Here is a 14855-nt window from a genome sequence, read left to right as displayed (position 1 = left end):
CTCGAATGTAAATGGAACACAGTAGGAATATTTAGAATATACAGTTAGAATGTCAAACGAGTGCGGTTCGATTGCTGTCCGAATACCGCCCGAAGTCTGGTTGGAAGGTGCTCGAATGCTGTACGAAATCACCTCGGATGCAGTCAGAACGCTCCCGGAATGACCGCCGAATATGGTTCGAACGTCCAAGAATTCAAACAGAATGCAGCTCGAATACTTAGAATGTACTTCGAATGAAACACGAATGTCCCGAGTATATCAAGAATGCCACCGGAATGGTCCCCGATAGGATATAAAATGCTGTCGAATCTGGCAGGATTTGAAGTGGCTTGGCGTTTCGGTTCTCCCTCGAATGCAATCAGAATGTTTCGAATGCTGTTGGAATGTCGTGGGAATATTTAGGATGCGGTCAGGGAGCAGTTAGAATACACTTCGAATGCCGTTCGATGTTTCTCCACTTCGAATACACCTCGAAAGTTTTGAGCATGAGCAAAACATTCGGGCCGCGGCCACAGGAATTGGCCCGAATATTTGGAATGAGGTCAGAAGTTTTTTTAATGCACTTCGAATATCCAGGAATAAACAAAGAATTTTCATTCAGACTTCATTCCGGCTCTAGTCCCGAACACCCTGTGAACAGACCCCCGAATTACGCGTACCGAAAGGGGGTTGAATTGGCAGCCCCACAAACCGGAAGCGACGTCGGTGTTGGGGGTTGTATGAGGAGGGTTGAATAAAGATTGATCTAAACGTTTATTGTGCTGGATGGAAAGAAGAAGCCTATATGAAAAAAATATATATTTTATAAATCGAGGTGGGCTAATTTAGAATTTTCCGTTATATTCCGCCTCGGCTGTCGACCTCGTTTGCGAGTTTGTTATTACAGAATATTAATATTAGTAACATTATGGACCGTAAAATAGATTATCTATTTTATGGTATCTGGTAACATATGGTCCTGTGCTTCAGACAAACATGTTATGTTTATGTTCCCTTTAGATCTATTAAACATTTTTTACTAAAATCTAACATATATCTGGGTCCACAGTACCATATGTAGGTCACATTATAAAACATTAGTGACATGTTTCTGAGCTTGATAATATTGAAATAAATCTTTCTGACATGATATAAGCGACATTATTATTTATTTCGCTCAGCGACACTAAGGGAGATAACTCTGTTATGCACACACGGTCAGGTATCAACAAAAGCGAAGACATAACAGTGAAACATGCGGAACGATTGAAAAGAGGAACCCCAGGCCGCCTGGAAATGTTTTATTGAACCACACACGTTTACAACGTGTTTTAATCGTAAAATTGAAATAAACCAGACAATAACAACTGGAGACGGGGGCATACGATACGACCCATCCATATCTCTGGTTATCTTGTGTGTGTCACTGTGGCCCAGTTCTCTTGCTCAAACCTTTGTAACGAAGCCTTGGATGATATGATGTATTATAACAGAGGACCGAGACACAAAATATTAACTTGAGGTTAATGGTTACTCAAAATAACTATGCAAAAAAGCACAGGACTCTATAGACAACTGAAAACTTGTTTTTCTGTCTCTGTTTATATATGTTTTCTCTTTCCATGACCATTTGACTTTCACCCCAATAGCCAGTGTTCGAAATACCTGCCTGCCTGCCCGACCGTCCGAGACAGGTTGATTTCAACTCGGGCTGCCAGATTTTCAAATTCCCCTGCCCGACGGTCGGGTTATATTTCATATGTGAAAATATTCTAAATATTTCCCGATGATAAGCATTAATTCACATGTAAAGATGAATGATAAAATGTAACCAAAAAGAAACCCTGTAAGCTTATCCTGAGAAACATATGATTATAGTGGGCAGGTGGGTTTTGGTCAGGGCTGGCAAGTATTTCAGGTAGCCAGTCCTGTGCTGAAAGTTTTGGGAGTTTCATACCCTGCAATAACCAATTTGGAATTTTGTACATTTTCAAGAAAAACACTTTCTTAAAATCAATATTGAAATTCAAATTGTATTCATGCCATTTCACATTTCGTATGAAATCAATATGTGTAAAGTACAAGGGAAGTACAATACTTTGGTACCACTTAAGTTGGTCACGTTCATGGTCATTCTGTTGTATATTCAGCAGGTACTTTGTGGCGAAGATGGGACGTTATTCTGATAGCGATGATGATTATGATCTGAAGAAATCCAAGAAAAAGAAGAGGAGAAAGTCAAGGTCCAGATCAAGGTTCAGTACATCATCATGTTGTAGATACTAAATGTTGTTGCTATTCACCCTTCTGTGTCAGAATTTGGCAACTAATCATGCTAATGCAGCCAAATTCATGTCTGACAACGCAGTTTATCATAAAGATGTCTATAGTGGCTACGTCATAGTCATATATACGGACATTAGGGATTAGGGCTGGGGCAGGTAACTTGGGTACTCAGGTCAGGTGGGTACTTAGCCTGCTATTACCACAGCCACGGCGATTGAATTAATTAGTATCAAGCGCTTCACTGAGTAGCAGAGCCGTCTCGTGTACACGTTACGTCTGCGACTGATTAGTAGCCTCTTACGACAAGCATAGTTATTTTTTACTGCAAGCATTGATTGCTGAAGACCTGTTCTCTACCCCAGATCTTCACGGGTATGTAGTTGTAGTAACAATGAAGACAGTTGATTTGTGACAGCATTGAAATAATCAAAGAAGTTAAAATCTGTTTTCATTGGTAACAATGTTATTTGATTTACTTGTAACATTAATCTGAAATAATGTTAAGCAGGTTATTTTTTTATGTTTGCCCAATGTGAAATTGTGATGTCTCCTGAAATAATGTATTTGGCAACCAAGAAAATAACATTAAAGACTTGTGTCTACCGGGGGATAGTATCAGGCCAGCATCAATATAAAAACAGGCCGCAAGAGATCAATCAGTCTTGATTTTATAAAATTCAAATGGAAGAGAAATTTTGAAACACTGAAGCCAGGGATAAAATGTCAGAACTGTTTTGTGATTGGTTTACGGGGACTGGTCATTTATGACTGGGGTATATGGGCAGTAGACTGAGTGAGTGAGTTTGGTTTTAACACCACTTTGAACAGTATTCCAGTTATATCACTGCGTGTCAGCTTGATGCTGGAGGAACTGCGAAGTGATGCAGGTCTCTGTGTTAACCACTTCGGTGAAACCCACAAGCATGAGTAGGGTGCTGAAAAACTTGGAAACATAATCGGAGTGAACAGGGATTCAAACCCATGATCATAGGTTTCTGGCGTGTACAAGGGACGAAACTCTAATAGCGTCTTAGACGAGTGTGCCAATTTGATAGTAGAGAATAAAAGGATGGCCAACACAACCATGACATGAATTGTCATTTTACTTTTTTTTAACATAGACGACTTTTCCACATTTCCACCCCTGGATGTTAGTCAGACCCACTGCCTTAGAAATTTGTTTAAATATTTAACGGTCTTTAGTCAATGAGGACTACTATCATTGGATTTGTACTTGTCCTCAGGACAATTTTGTAGTCTTAGGGTAGTGGATGAGCATGAATTTTAAAGGCTGTTCCAATGATAATGGTACATGCACAACCGAAGGTGTTTCATGGCAAGTACTCTTTGCGAATTTATGCAGTTTGTGTTTTTATGTCGCTTTATCTTTGATTAAACAAAGACTGTTATGTCCATCATTAACTGTTTGCTCTACAGATCAGCTAGCAGTGGAAGCAGCAGGTACTCCAGTAAGCATAAAAAGTCAAAGAAGACGAAGCACAAAAAAAGATCTCGTAGTCGCTCAAGGGATCGCCCTTTGCGAAGGTCAAGGTCAAGAAGTAGGGGTCGGAGGTCAAGGAGCAGAGAAAGACACAGGTTAGTTAGTACTAGGACTAACATCAAGTCTCCGAAAAAAAAAGTTTTACAGAAAAACAGTTATGTTTTCTTGATAAAATATTGTAAAAAGAAGCCCAGAGACTCTGTACCTGATACTGCAGTAATCTAGACTTGCCGACTTTTATAGACTTGCATAGGCTTTTTAGATATATTTGTTTCAGGGTCATTGGAAGGTAACAATTCACCAAACATTCAGTGCATCGCATCGCAATACTCTGCACGGCTCAAAAAAATATTTGAAGCCTTTGAGTTTTTGTTATATGTTTAAAAAACGTGGAGATATAGCAATCAGCATGTCCATCTGTCCGTCTATTGTCTGTTCACCGTTCGTTTTCCGTTTTCGGAGCTGAACTCCTAAACCTGTTGAATATTGCTTATTGAAACATGCTATACAGATCAGTCTAGTGATGAACTGGTGCCTTTTGATGATTTTGAACTTTTATGTATATATATTTGTTATTATTTTCATTGATGACAATGAGGGTGCTTGTTTCCGGAGCAGAACTCCAAAACCGTTGAATATTTCTTGATTAAACTTGCTTTGCAGATCAATCTAGTGGTGAACCGTTGGCTTTTAATAATTTGGGCTATTGAAAAATACTGAATAACTTTATTTTTTTCTTCACTGAACTGAAGGTATCCCATGGCAATGAACCAAAAGTGGGTACCGTATTCAACGTAATAAGCGCCCAGGGCGCTCTCAAAATTAGAAATAGGGGGCGCTTATTAGAATATTATTTTGAGTTGAAAGATCGTAAATTTCGTGGTTTATGCTAACAGCCTGAAATGTTTACATACGACAGATATATTTTTCAAGAATTTAATTGCCCATAATTAAGGGTGATATAACACACGAGTGTGTATTATTTACAAATAAATAAGTCTTGTGTACATGGATCAATCGGAAGGGGTGCTGATTGGGATTGTTCACTAGCCAATGTATTAGCAAATATCGCTGTGGGCGCTTATTAGAGCGGGGCGCTTATTACGTCGAATACGGTATAAGTAAAACTCCATTTTCGAATTGCATCAGACCCCCCGTCTCTTTAATGGCTTTTGTTCTATTTTGTTGCTAAAGTATGACTTTCCTTTAGAGGGGGGGTTCTTCCTGTATGTTTCCACTTGATAGCACAATGAAACAATTCCAAAATCTTCTATATTCTTTTTAATCTAGGTCAAGGTCAAGGAGTCTGGAAAGAAACCGAGACAGATACAGGTCAAGAAGTAGAGACAGGCATACTAGGAGAAGATCCAGGTCAAACTCTAGAAGCAGAGCTCGGAGGTCTAGGTCTGATTCAAGAAGTAGAGGTCGGAGGTCAAGGTCAGATTCACGAGGTAGAAGTCGTCGATCAAGGTCAAGGAGTAGAGGAAGAAGATCAAGGTTTGTCGGAGACATTTTTTCTCAGAATGTTCGAGTGAGGAGGTGTATGTTTCTGCAATTGAATGAAACATTTGTCTAGATGGGCTTGACGAGATTTTTTTATGGAGTAAGTGAATGTTGTTTTATCATGAGTGGTTGGATATGGATCAGATGCAAAAACGTCAACAGCAAGGTTATACATTGTAACCCCCAAAATCTCGATTTTGTCCATTCTGGAATATCAAGTGTATTATGGGTCAAGGATATTTGAGTCTGGGCTCAAATCATGTCAAATGACTCAGTACTTAAGAATAGCAATGATAGCTGTTGAAACAAATGGTTCTGTTCATTAATGATTGTAACTCGTGGCGATTTCACTACTACTTGTGCGTCATGTTGTGTGTGTCTCAGATACAACTGGGGGCACGGGTGGCCCAATCGTCTAAGGCGCCGCAATTTGCTGTGCCAGATTTTGGCACGCCAGAAACCAATGATTGTGGGTTTGAATCCCGGTCTGCCCTGATTATGTTTCTAGGTTTGTCAACACCAGACCAGTGCTCGTGGGTTTAATCGAAGTGGTAAATGCCTGAGACCTGCATAACTTTGGGCTTTCCTCCCACATTAAGCCAACATGCGCGATATAACTGGAATACTGTTAAAAGCGGCGTTAAACCAAACTCACTCACTCACTCAGATACTGGAAATGCCTGGTAGAATGAAGACTTCCCTCCCCTGGCCTGGTTACTCATTACAGTCAAGTCCCGTTAATCCGACATGGCTGTCTGCATATGAGTATGTCGGATAAATGAGTATGTCGGATAAACGAAATTAAGTCGTACCAACGTTCGTCGGTCATAGTTCGCGAAAGGTTCTTCTGGCGTGTCCTCGGCTATAGCGAGAACTTGTATCTGATTTTAATGAGATAGATGTTATCTAGGCATGTGCTTTATCCTGTTTCCTTTATTTAAAGCATTAATTGTTTATTGTTAAGCAAAGTTTATCAGCTTTGTAATATGCAGCTACGAGCCGACCCGTCTCGCATCAAAACACGGGCTGTGTACTCGCGGGCAGATGACCAAGGAGTACGCTGATCACTGTGTCAGATTAACGGGACTGATTAATGAGTGATTTCGGTAATTTGTTGCAAATAAGGTGTGTCGGAGTCGGAGTGCGAGACTGTCGGATTAACGGGTCTTAATAGCATTGATTTAATCAGTTCCCATCATTTGTGTCGGATAAAGCCGATTGTCGAATTAACGAGTGTCGGATGAACGAGACTTGACTGTATGAATATGACAGCCCTCCAGGACTCCTTTACTGTAAATCTATCAGGGGATCATTTCAACAAGGCCATCATTTTTTAAAAGAAGTACTCCAGTGAAAGAGCTAGGGGTCATCAGAATTTGTGACAACTATGAGGGTGGGGCCCTTGAAAAATTAACGCTTCTATTTTGCAAATGAAAAATTATGAATATATGCATTATTTATTGACTGGACATTTATTATGGAGAGGGGGTGGGGGCTACATCATATGACCAATCTCAACCCCCATCCCCACACACACACCCATAATAAATGTATAATCCCTAAGTTAAAGATAGAAGAAAAGGCGATTGTGTCAAGGTTATAGTAAGCAATGGCTCCAGATGGGCACTTCGTAGATTTGTCTCAACAATAACCATGGTGACAGTAATTTGCTTTTTATGGCATAAAGCCCCCTTTGTGAAGAGTAGTGATGTTATTGTAAAACCTTATAATATGTTACCATGGTTACAGAAGTCCAGAAAAGAAGAAAAACAGATCCCGCAGAGAGAGCCCAGCTCCCAAAGAGTGAGTATCTGACTGACCTGATCACTATCAGCTTCTGGGAATAATATACAGTATCGATGTACCACTGTCATACTTCCTGCTCCCGGAATAGAACTGGACTTCAGCAGTCCATGCTTGTAGTATGAGGCGACTAACAGGATCAGGTGGTCAGACTCGCTGACTTGGTGTGAGATGAGTTTTATCTCATTTTAGCATCACTACTTCACACAACATGCACATGTGGGGAGTCAAAACACCAATGTTATGACCTCTACCATGTTCTCTATAAGTTATACTGCATCAGTGGTCTAGTTGATAGAGTGTTCGTACTGAGAAAGGAAGGTCGATTGTTTAAAAAACACAATGTCAAAAACAATGTTAAAAGATGGTACTTGTTGTTACCCTGCCTGGTGCTCGGCATTAAGTTGCTAAAACAAGGACCGGTTGGTACAGAGTCAGTATATTGTGTCTAAGTGGGCTATTCCTATGAAACTGCAGCATGGTATTTCAGTGGGTTGGCACTATAAAACCGGCATTGGTCCGGACAAGTACAAGTGCACATGCACGTACGTCGCTATTAAGTGCAGGGGCGGTCGGGTAGCCTAGTGGTTAAAGCGTTCGCTTGTCACGTCAAAGACCCGGGTTCGATTCCCGACATGGGTACAATGTGTGAAGCCCATTTCTAGTGTCCCCCGCCGTGATATTGCTGGAATATTGCTAAAAGCGGCGTAAAACCATATTCTCTCACTCACTATTAAGTGCAATAATCTTGTTAAACCCTATTTCACCTTCCACCAAACCTAAATTACCCATTTCTTCCTTTCAACTTGTTCAACAAACACTTTTCAGAAACATTTTATGTTTTGCAGCATCCAGGCAGATATTCGAGAACAAATACCTGGATTTGATGATATGGTTAGTGATTACATGCACACAGGAAGGCCTATTTGCCGTGACATGAAATGCGTTATTAATTGTGGGTTGTCTCCCTTACAACTGTCTGCGCAATCTTGCTCAGATCAGTTTTCTTTGTAAACTGCTGTAGTATGTCTCTTTCGTCAACAAATTTCCATTTTTGTTTACTTATCATTGACAGATCACTCCTAATAGAAGTTTCAACTTGAATAAAACAATAAAACATATAACTTTCTGCAGTACAGATTTACCCAAATATTTCCTCATTTGTTGTAAAAAAATATATGCTTCAAAATGGGTGGGGTTCATGTGTCAAATTGTGTCTGTTCCTGAAGTGAAATTGTTCCATTGTACTAATTTTCTGAAGGATAATTATTCCCAGGAAACAGTTTTTACAAGCAAATATTTTCTAAGATACATTTACACTGGAAATATTTTTGTTCGATGGAACTACTAATCACTGACACACGGGCTGCCACTCTTATCCGTGTATGCCAAAAAATCAAACTGTAATCCTCCTTCCTGGTGTGAGAAATCCTTGTCTTGTTTTTCTTCCCCACAGACACCAGGAGAACAAGCTAGTGCCAGAATGAGACTGGCACTGAAGGCCGCAGGTAGGCATGTCTTCATGTTAATTTAGGACCGGAGGATGGAAGGTCAGGTGTTCGATCCCGGCCGCGTCATACCAAAAGACGTTAAAAGATGGTACTTGTTGTTACCCTGTCTGTCACTCGGCATTAAGGGGCTAAAACAAGGACTGGTCGGCTCGGAGTCAGTATACTGTGTCTGAGTGGGGTGTTCATGTCAAACTGCGGCATGGTATCTCAGTGGGCAAGCACTAAAATCGGCATCAGTCTGGACTAGTACAAGCAGCCACACACATACACACACACGTGCATGCACGTAGCTATATAAGTGCAATAATCTTGGATGCGACGTTAAACCCCATTTCACCTCACCTCACCTCATGTTAATATATCAGCCTGACTCATTGTATCAAGATATGTAAAACATGTTCAGTAGCAGACTGAATTATCCAGTGTAGCTTACCTCCATTAGATACCATAGTTTTATATCAAGTCAAATTCAATTACACAAATTGCTAAAATCAAACTATTGTGGATTGCGATTAAGGCCAGTTTAGACAGCAGTCCGGATTAGACAGAAATATGATTGTCGGGTGGTCAGACTCACTGGTTGATGCATGTCATCATATCCCAATTGTGTAGGTTGATGCTCAAGATGTCAATCACTGGATTGTCTGGTCCATACTCAATTATTTACCTAATTGCCATGTGACCCACAGCTGTAACCAATGCTATTTGACCCACAGCCGTAACCGATGCTATATGATCCACAGCTGTAACCGATGCTATATGATCCACAGCTGTAACCAGTGCTATATGATCCACCCCACAGCTGTAACCAATGCTATATGATCCACAGCTGTAACCAATGCTATATGATCCACAGTTGTAACCAATGCTATATGATCCACAGCTGTAACCAATGCTATATGATCTACAGTTGTAACCAGTGCTATATGATCCACAGTTGTAACCAATGCTGTATGATCCACAGCTGTAACCAATGCTATATGATCCACAGCTGTAACCAATGCTATATGATCCACAGCTGTAACCAATGCTATATGATCCATAGCTGTAACCAATGCTATATGATCCACAGTTGTAACCAATGCTGTATGATCCACAGCTGTAACCAATGCTATATGATCCACAGTTGTAACCGATGCTATATGATCCACAGCTGTAACCAATGCTATATGATCCACAGTTGTAACCAATGCTATATGATCCACCCCACAGCTGTAACCAATGCTGTATGATCCACAGCTGTAACCAATGCTATATGATCCACAGCTGTAACCAATGCTATATGATCCACAGTTGTAACCAATGCTGTATGATCCACAGCTGTAACCAATGCTATATGATCCACCCCACAGCTGTAACCAATGCTATATGATCCACAGCTGTAACCAATGCTATATGATCCACAGCTGTAACCAATGCTATATGATCCACAGCTGTAACCAATTCTATATGATCCACAGTTGTAACTAATGCTGTATGATCCACAGCTGTAACCAATGCTATATGATCCACCCCACAGCTGTAACCAATGCCGTATGATCCACAGCTGTAACCAATGCTATATGATCCACAGTTGTAACCAATGCTATATGATCCACAGTTGTAACCAATGCTATATGATCCACAGCTGTAACCAATGCCATGTGATCCACCCCACAGCTGCAGCTGATGAGAAGATCCGGGAACAGCTGCAGGAATCAGGGGTGGAGGACACGATCAGCTTCAACAAAGCTGTTGCCAACATCGAGGCAGACAAATTCAAACCAGCAGTGTTCAAGTCTAACAGGGGGGATAAGATAAAGGTTGGTGTCTGATGTTTATACTGATTATGAAACTATAAGCCCATCAAAATGTTGGCAAAAGTTTAAAATTAATAAAGAATAATAGTGTATTTGAGTAAATATATACATGACACATCATCATGATCATTACAAAAAAACATTTCAAGATTTGTTTTTGAAAATTAAATTTTTCAAATCAACCCCAACAACAACTTAAATAAATATATTGGCCTCCTTCCTCATGGTGCTAATGGAATACTGACAAGAAGATTTGTATAGCAAGATATTACACTGGCCTAGGCTAAGAAGGAAATATCAAGGTTGAAAATCTCATAAAAATCCTCATTCCAAACTTCTCCCTTTCACAGACGGAGCCTGCAGATGATGGCTACACTACACACGAACAGGCCATGTTTGGGTCAGGGAAAGTCAACATTAAGCTGGATCCTGTCAAACCAGTTTACATTGAGCCAGACTCATATGCTCATCCTAATGTATGTGGTTTCCTTTTTATTTAGTTATATCATTAAATGACATTAAGTGAATTCGTAGACATTAAGTAGAATAGGTTTTCAGAAACCCATGCTTGCTGTTAAAAGTGACTAACGGGATCGGCCATGATATAACTGTAATACTGTTCAAAGTTGTGTTAAACCCAACTCACAAACTCACTAAAATCTGTGTGAACTGAAAAAATGTTACCATGTTCATAATGGGGCTGGGATGGGTAGCTTGGGTTGGGAAGGGCAACAGTTTGGGAGGGGTCCCGAGTAGAACCCGGGTACCCACAGGACTACCCGAATCTGTGGATAGTCATGTGATATATTTTTGGTTGACAATAACAATAAACTGCATGGTTACACTACAAGTTGGTTACACTACAAGTCACTGATGTTCACATTTCATTCTGACTTCAGTGTCATAATCAAATCTGTTGATACGTGTATCTAAATAGATTTTGCCAGGTTTCCAATAAAACATTTCCCAATCAGACAGTTTGTATCCAACTCTTGAGATCTACAGCACCTAGGGTAGGGTTGGGTAACAGGGGTTTGGGTACCCAGGTAATGAATTTGCACTTGTCCCAGCCCTAGTTCTTAACATGAATGAGATATTCCATGTTGTGTTTGTTATCGTTCAGTTGCATGGAGATTCCGTGGAAAAGATGCAGCGGTGGTTGCAGAAGCTGAGTGCCATGAGGAAGAAGAAACTGGAGGGAGAAGCGTTGTGAGGGTCAACAAGGTGACGGTTGCCGGACACCCAAAGACATGAGGGGTCACATGGAGGAGACTGACATTGGGAATCTGAAAATACTGTTATTACATAGCCTGTTGATACCTGTCCTTGTGTATGAGTGTCAGATCATCATCATCATCACCATCATCATAACCATTGACTAACGGGATCGAGTGGTCAGGCTCACTGACTTGGTGATGCATGTCATCGTATCCCAATTGCGTAGTTTGATGCTCATGATGTCAATCACTGGATTGTGTGGTCCAGATTTGATTATTTACATACCACAGCCATGTAGCTGGAATATTGCTGAGTTCGACATAAAAAAATGTGATTATTTACATACCACCGTTATATAGCTGGAATATTGCGGAGTGCGGCGTTAAGAAACAAACAAACAAACCATTCACCAACACCAGGCATTCTGTCATAAAACTATGTTAACGCAATTACTGCTGTAACTCTCAAACTATTACATAAACATGCGGCGATGACAGCAGTAAGATTTCATGTTGGACAGATCCCTGGGCCCACTTGCACAAAGCGATCTTAGCGCTAAGATGATCTTAACTCCCATACTTTAACATGGCCATGGTGTAAGGGACCAGGGGAACAACATGGATAATCATTATGGATATGTAAGCAAGGACAAATAATATATGTCCTAAATATGTTTCCGGGGTAGAATAGGTCTTCAGCAACCCATGCTTGCCGTAACTCTGCTTGTCGTAAAAGGCGACGAACGGGATCGGGTAGTCAGGCTCGCTGACTTGGTTGATACATGTCATCGATCCCAATTGTGTGAGTGTGGCGTTAAACAACAAACCAACAAACCAACCTAAATATGTTATGTTGAACAGCTAGGACACCCTAGGCGAATTCACAGAAATTATCCACCTGAGTTTGGATCTATGTTAGTTAAAGTCCATGATATTTGTATAACATCTTGGGCCAGAAGTGTTCTCTTTTGTCAAATAAATGGATATCCGTGCTGTTTACCATGTGTGTTGGTAGTTTGTCTGGTTATTCAAGGGTTTAGAACCTTGCAGATGGTTACGATTTAACTCTGTGGTGTCGATTGTGAGGTTCATGCTGCATTTGTATTGGAAGTCATCTTGCATGCTCTGTTGGAGTAATGAAAGTCATGGCAATCAGATCACTGTGCATTTGGAACGTGACAAATTTAAGTCTGTTTGTTCCAGAGTTGAAAGTTCCATCAAAGGTTTACACCACTTAACTATTACTGGTAATCCAGGATAAGTTGAATCAACTCACAAAACACGTTTGAGACCAGTAGGCTGTGCACAGAATGAGGGCAAACATATAACAATAGATAGAGGGGGTGTCACATGTTGTGCACGTGCAGGTCATGACCATGAAGTTGACTATGTTACCTGTTGCTCAGAGATCGGTACCACAAGTCAATACTAGAATTCTCAAAAAGTTGTTCAATAGAAGTTACTTATTAACAAATAAACAAGCTAGGTATGCATGGCCAAATCATAATTCTCATGCTCGAGAATTGGCCTAGGATGTCATAAATTACATGGAGAAAGTATGTACAAATATATCTCAAGCACTGTCAAAAGTTGGCATTGCCACTGGTCTGTCTGTGTGTCTATGCTTAAGCGCCTCAAGAGCCGAAGGTATCGCTCGTGACAATTGTGAGAGTTGTTTCATCAGCCCAAGTATGTGTCCGGTGATCAAATCCCAACTTGAAAAAACAACTACCAACTCTAGACAATATCTGTGACATGATCAAAGCTGATCTGAATTATGAGACCCGTGAAGACCCGGGGTAGAATAGGTCTTCAGCAATCCATGCTTGTCATAAAAGGCGACTATGGTTGTTGTAAGAGGCAACTGACGGGATCGGGTGGTCAGGCTCGCTGACTTGGTTGATGCATGTCATCGATCCGAATTGTGTGGATCGATCATGATATTAATCACTGGATTGTTTGGACCAGACTCGATTATTTACAGACCGCCGTCATATTGTGGAGTGCGGCGTTAAACAACAAAACAACCTACAACCAACTGAATTATGAGGGTTCTGGAGAAAGCTTTAGGTTGTGTAAAAAACATATGGCATTTAGATGGAGTAAATGGAAGGATATTGTCAACTTTCACTATGTTAAGGTCTCAACCTTCACAATCATTTGATGAAGGACATGACACTATTCATAATTGCTCTGTGGGGTAAAAGTGGTATTCCATTATTACAGCAAATGAATGCCCTTCATTGTCACGATACTTCTCAATTTTACTCAATGGGACGTCAAAGGTAGCATTTTAGCCTTCGCCATTTTCAGTCATCAAGTTCCTCACATCAGCATGTACTATTATGTGCTATTGAACTTGCCACGTGAACTTGTTAGCCCAGACAGGACACTTACATATCCATTGTACTATTTGTTGCAGACCACCTGCTACCCCTTTCTTCACAATGGAAGGTGCCAGTGGGCCTAATTCATCATCATATGGGGTTAATTGTCAGGTCACGACTCAACTTATTCTGGCTCACCAGTAGACAATTCATTTTCTGAAGACATGCCATATTGGCAATTTCATTGGGACCTGGCGAAGCACATAAAGATTCTGAAAATTGTACCCATGTGTGGAATCAAACTCGGGATTTTCAGCCAAATATGTCTTCTGGCTCCTGATTATGATGGTGTCTGCTGCCTCCTGATTATGATGGCGTCTGCTGATATATGTCTACTCCCTCCTAATTATGATGGCGTCTGCTGCCTCCTGATTATGATGGTGTCTGCTGCCTCCTAATTATGATGGTGTCTGCTGATATATGTCTACTCCCTCCTAATTATGATGGCGTCTGCTGCCTCCTGATTATGAAGGAGTCTGCTGCCTCCTGATTATGATGGTGTCCGCTGCCTCCTGATTATGATGGTGTCTGCTGCCTCCTGATTATGATGGCATTTGCTGCCTCCTGATTATGAAGGAGTCTGCTGATATATGTCTACTCCCTCCTGATTATGATGGCGTCTGCTGCCTCCTGATTATGATGGCGTTTGCTGCCTCCTGATTATGATGGCATTTGCTGCCTCCTGATTATGAAGGAGTCTGCTCATATATGTCTACTCCCTCATAATTATGATGGCGTCTGCTGCCTCCTGATTATGATGGCGTCTGCTGCCTCCTGATTATGAAGGAGTCTGCTTATATATGTCTACTCCCTCCTGATTATGATGGTGTCTGCTGCCTCCTGATTATGAAGGAGTCTGCTCATATATG

General features: G+C 40.8%; 1 protein-coding gene across 1 annotated transcript; it reads left to right on the top strand.

Moving 5' to 3' along the window:
* The first annotated feature begins 1146 nt into the window (after positions 1-1146).
* LOC124151403 (serine/Arginine-related protein 53-like) lies at positions 1147-11848 on the top strand. Its single transcript, XM_046523839.2, has 10 exons — positions 1147-1255; positions 2130-2234; positions 3703-3861; positions 5057-5263; positions 7019-7072; positions 7921-7966; positions 8529-8580; positions 10243-10385; positions 10733-10858; positions 11506-11848. Exons 2-10 carry the CDS (start codon positions 2149-2151, stop codon positions 11593-11595), a joined length of 963 nt encoding a protein of 320 aa, XP_046379795.2. The 5' UTR covers positions 1147-1255; positions 2130-2148; the 3' UTR covers positions 11596-11848.
* Positions 11849-14855: the final 3007 nt, after the last annotated feature.

The sequence above is a fragment of the Haliotis rufescens genome, unplaced genomic scaffold (genome assembly GCF_023055435.1).
Source record: "Haliotis rufescens isolate VD_foot unplaced genomic scaffold, xgHalRufe1.0.p SCAF_9, whole genome shotgun sequence".
Classification (NCBI taxonomy): domain Eukaryota; kingdom Metazoa; phylum Mollusca; class Gastropoda; order Lepetellida; family Haliotidae; genus Haliotis; species Haliotis rufescens.
This window is presented reverse-complemented; position numbering and strand designations above follow the sequence as displayed.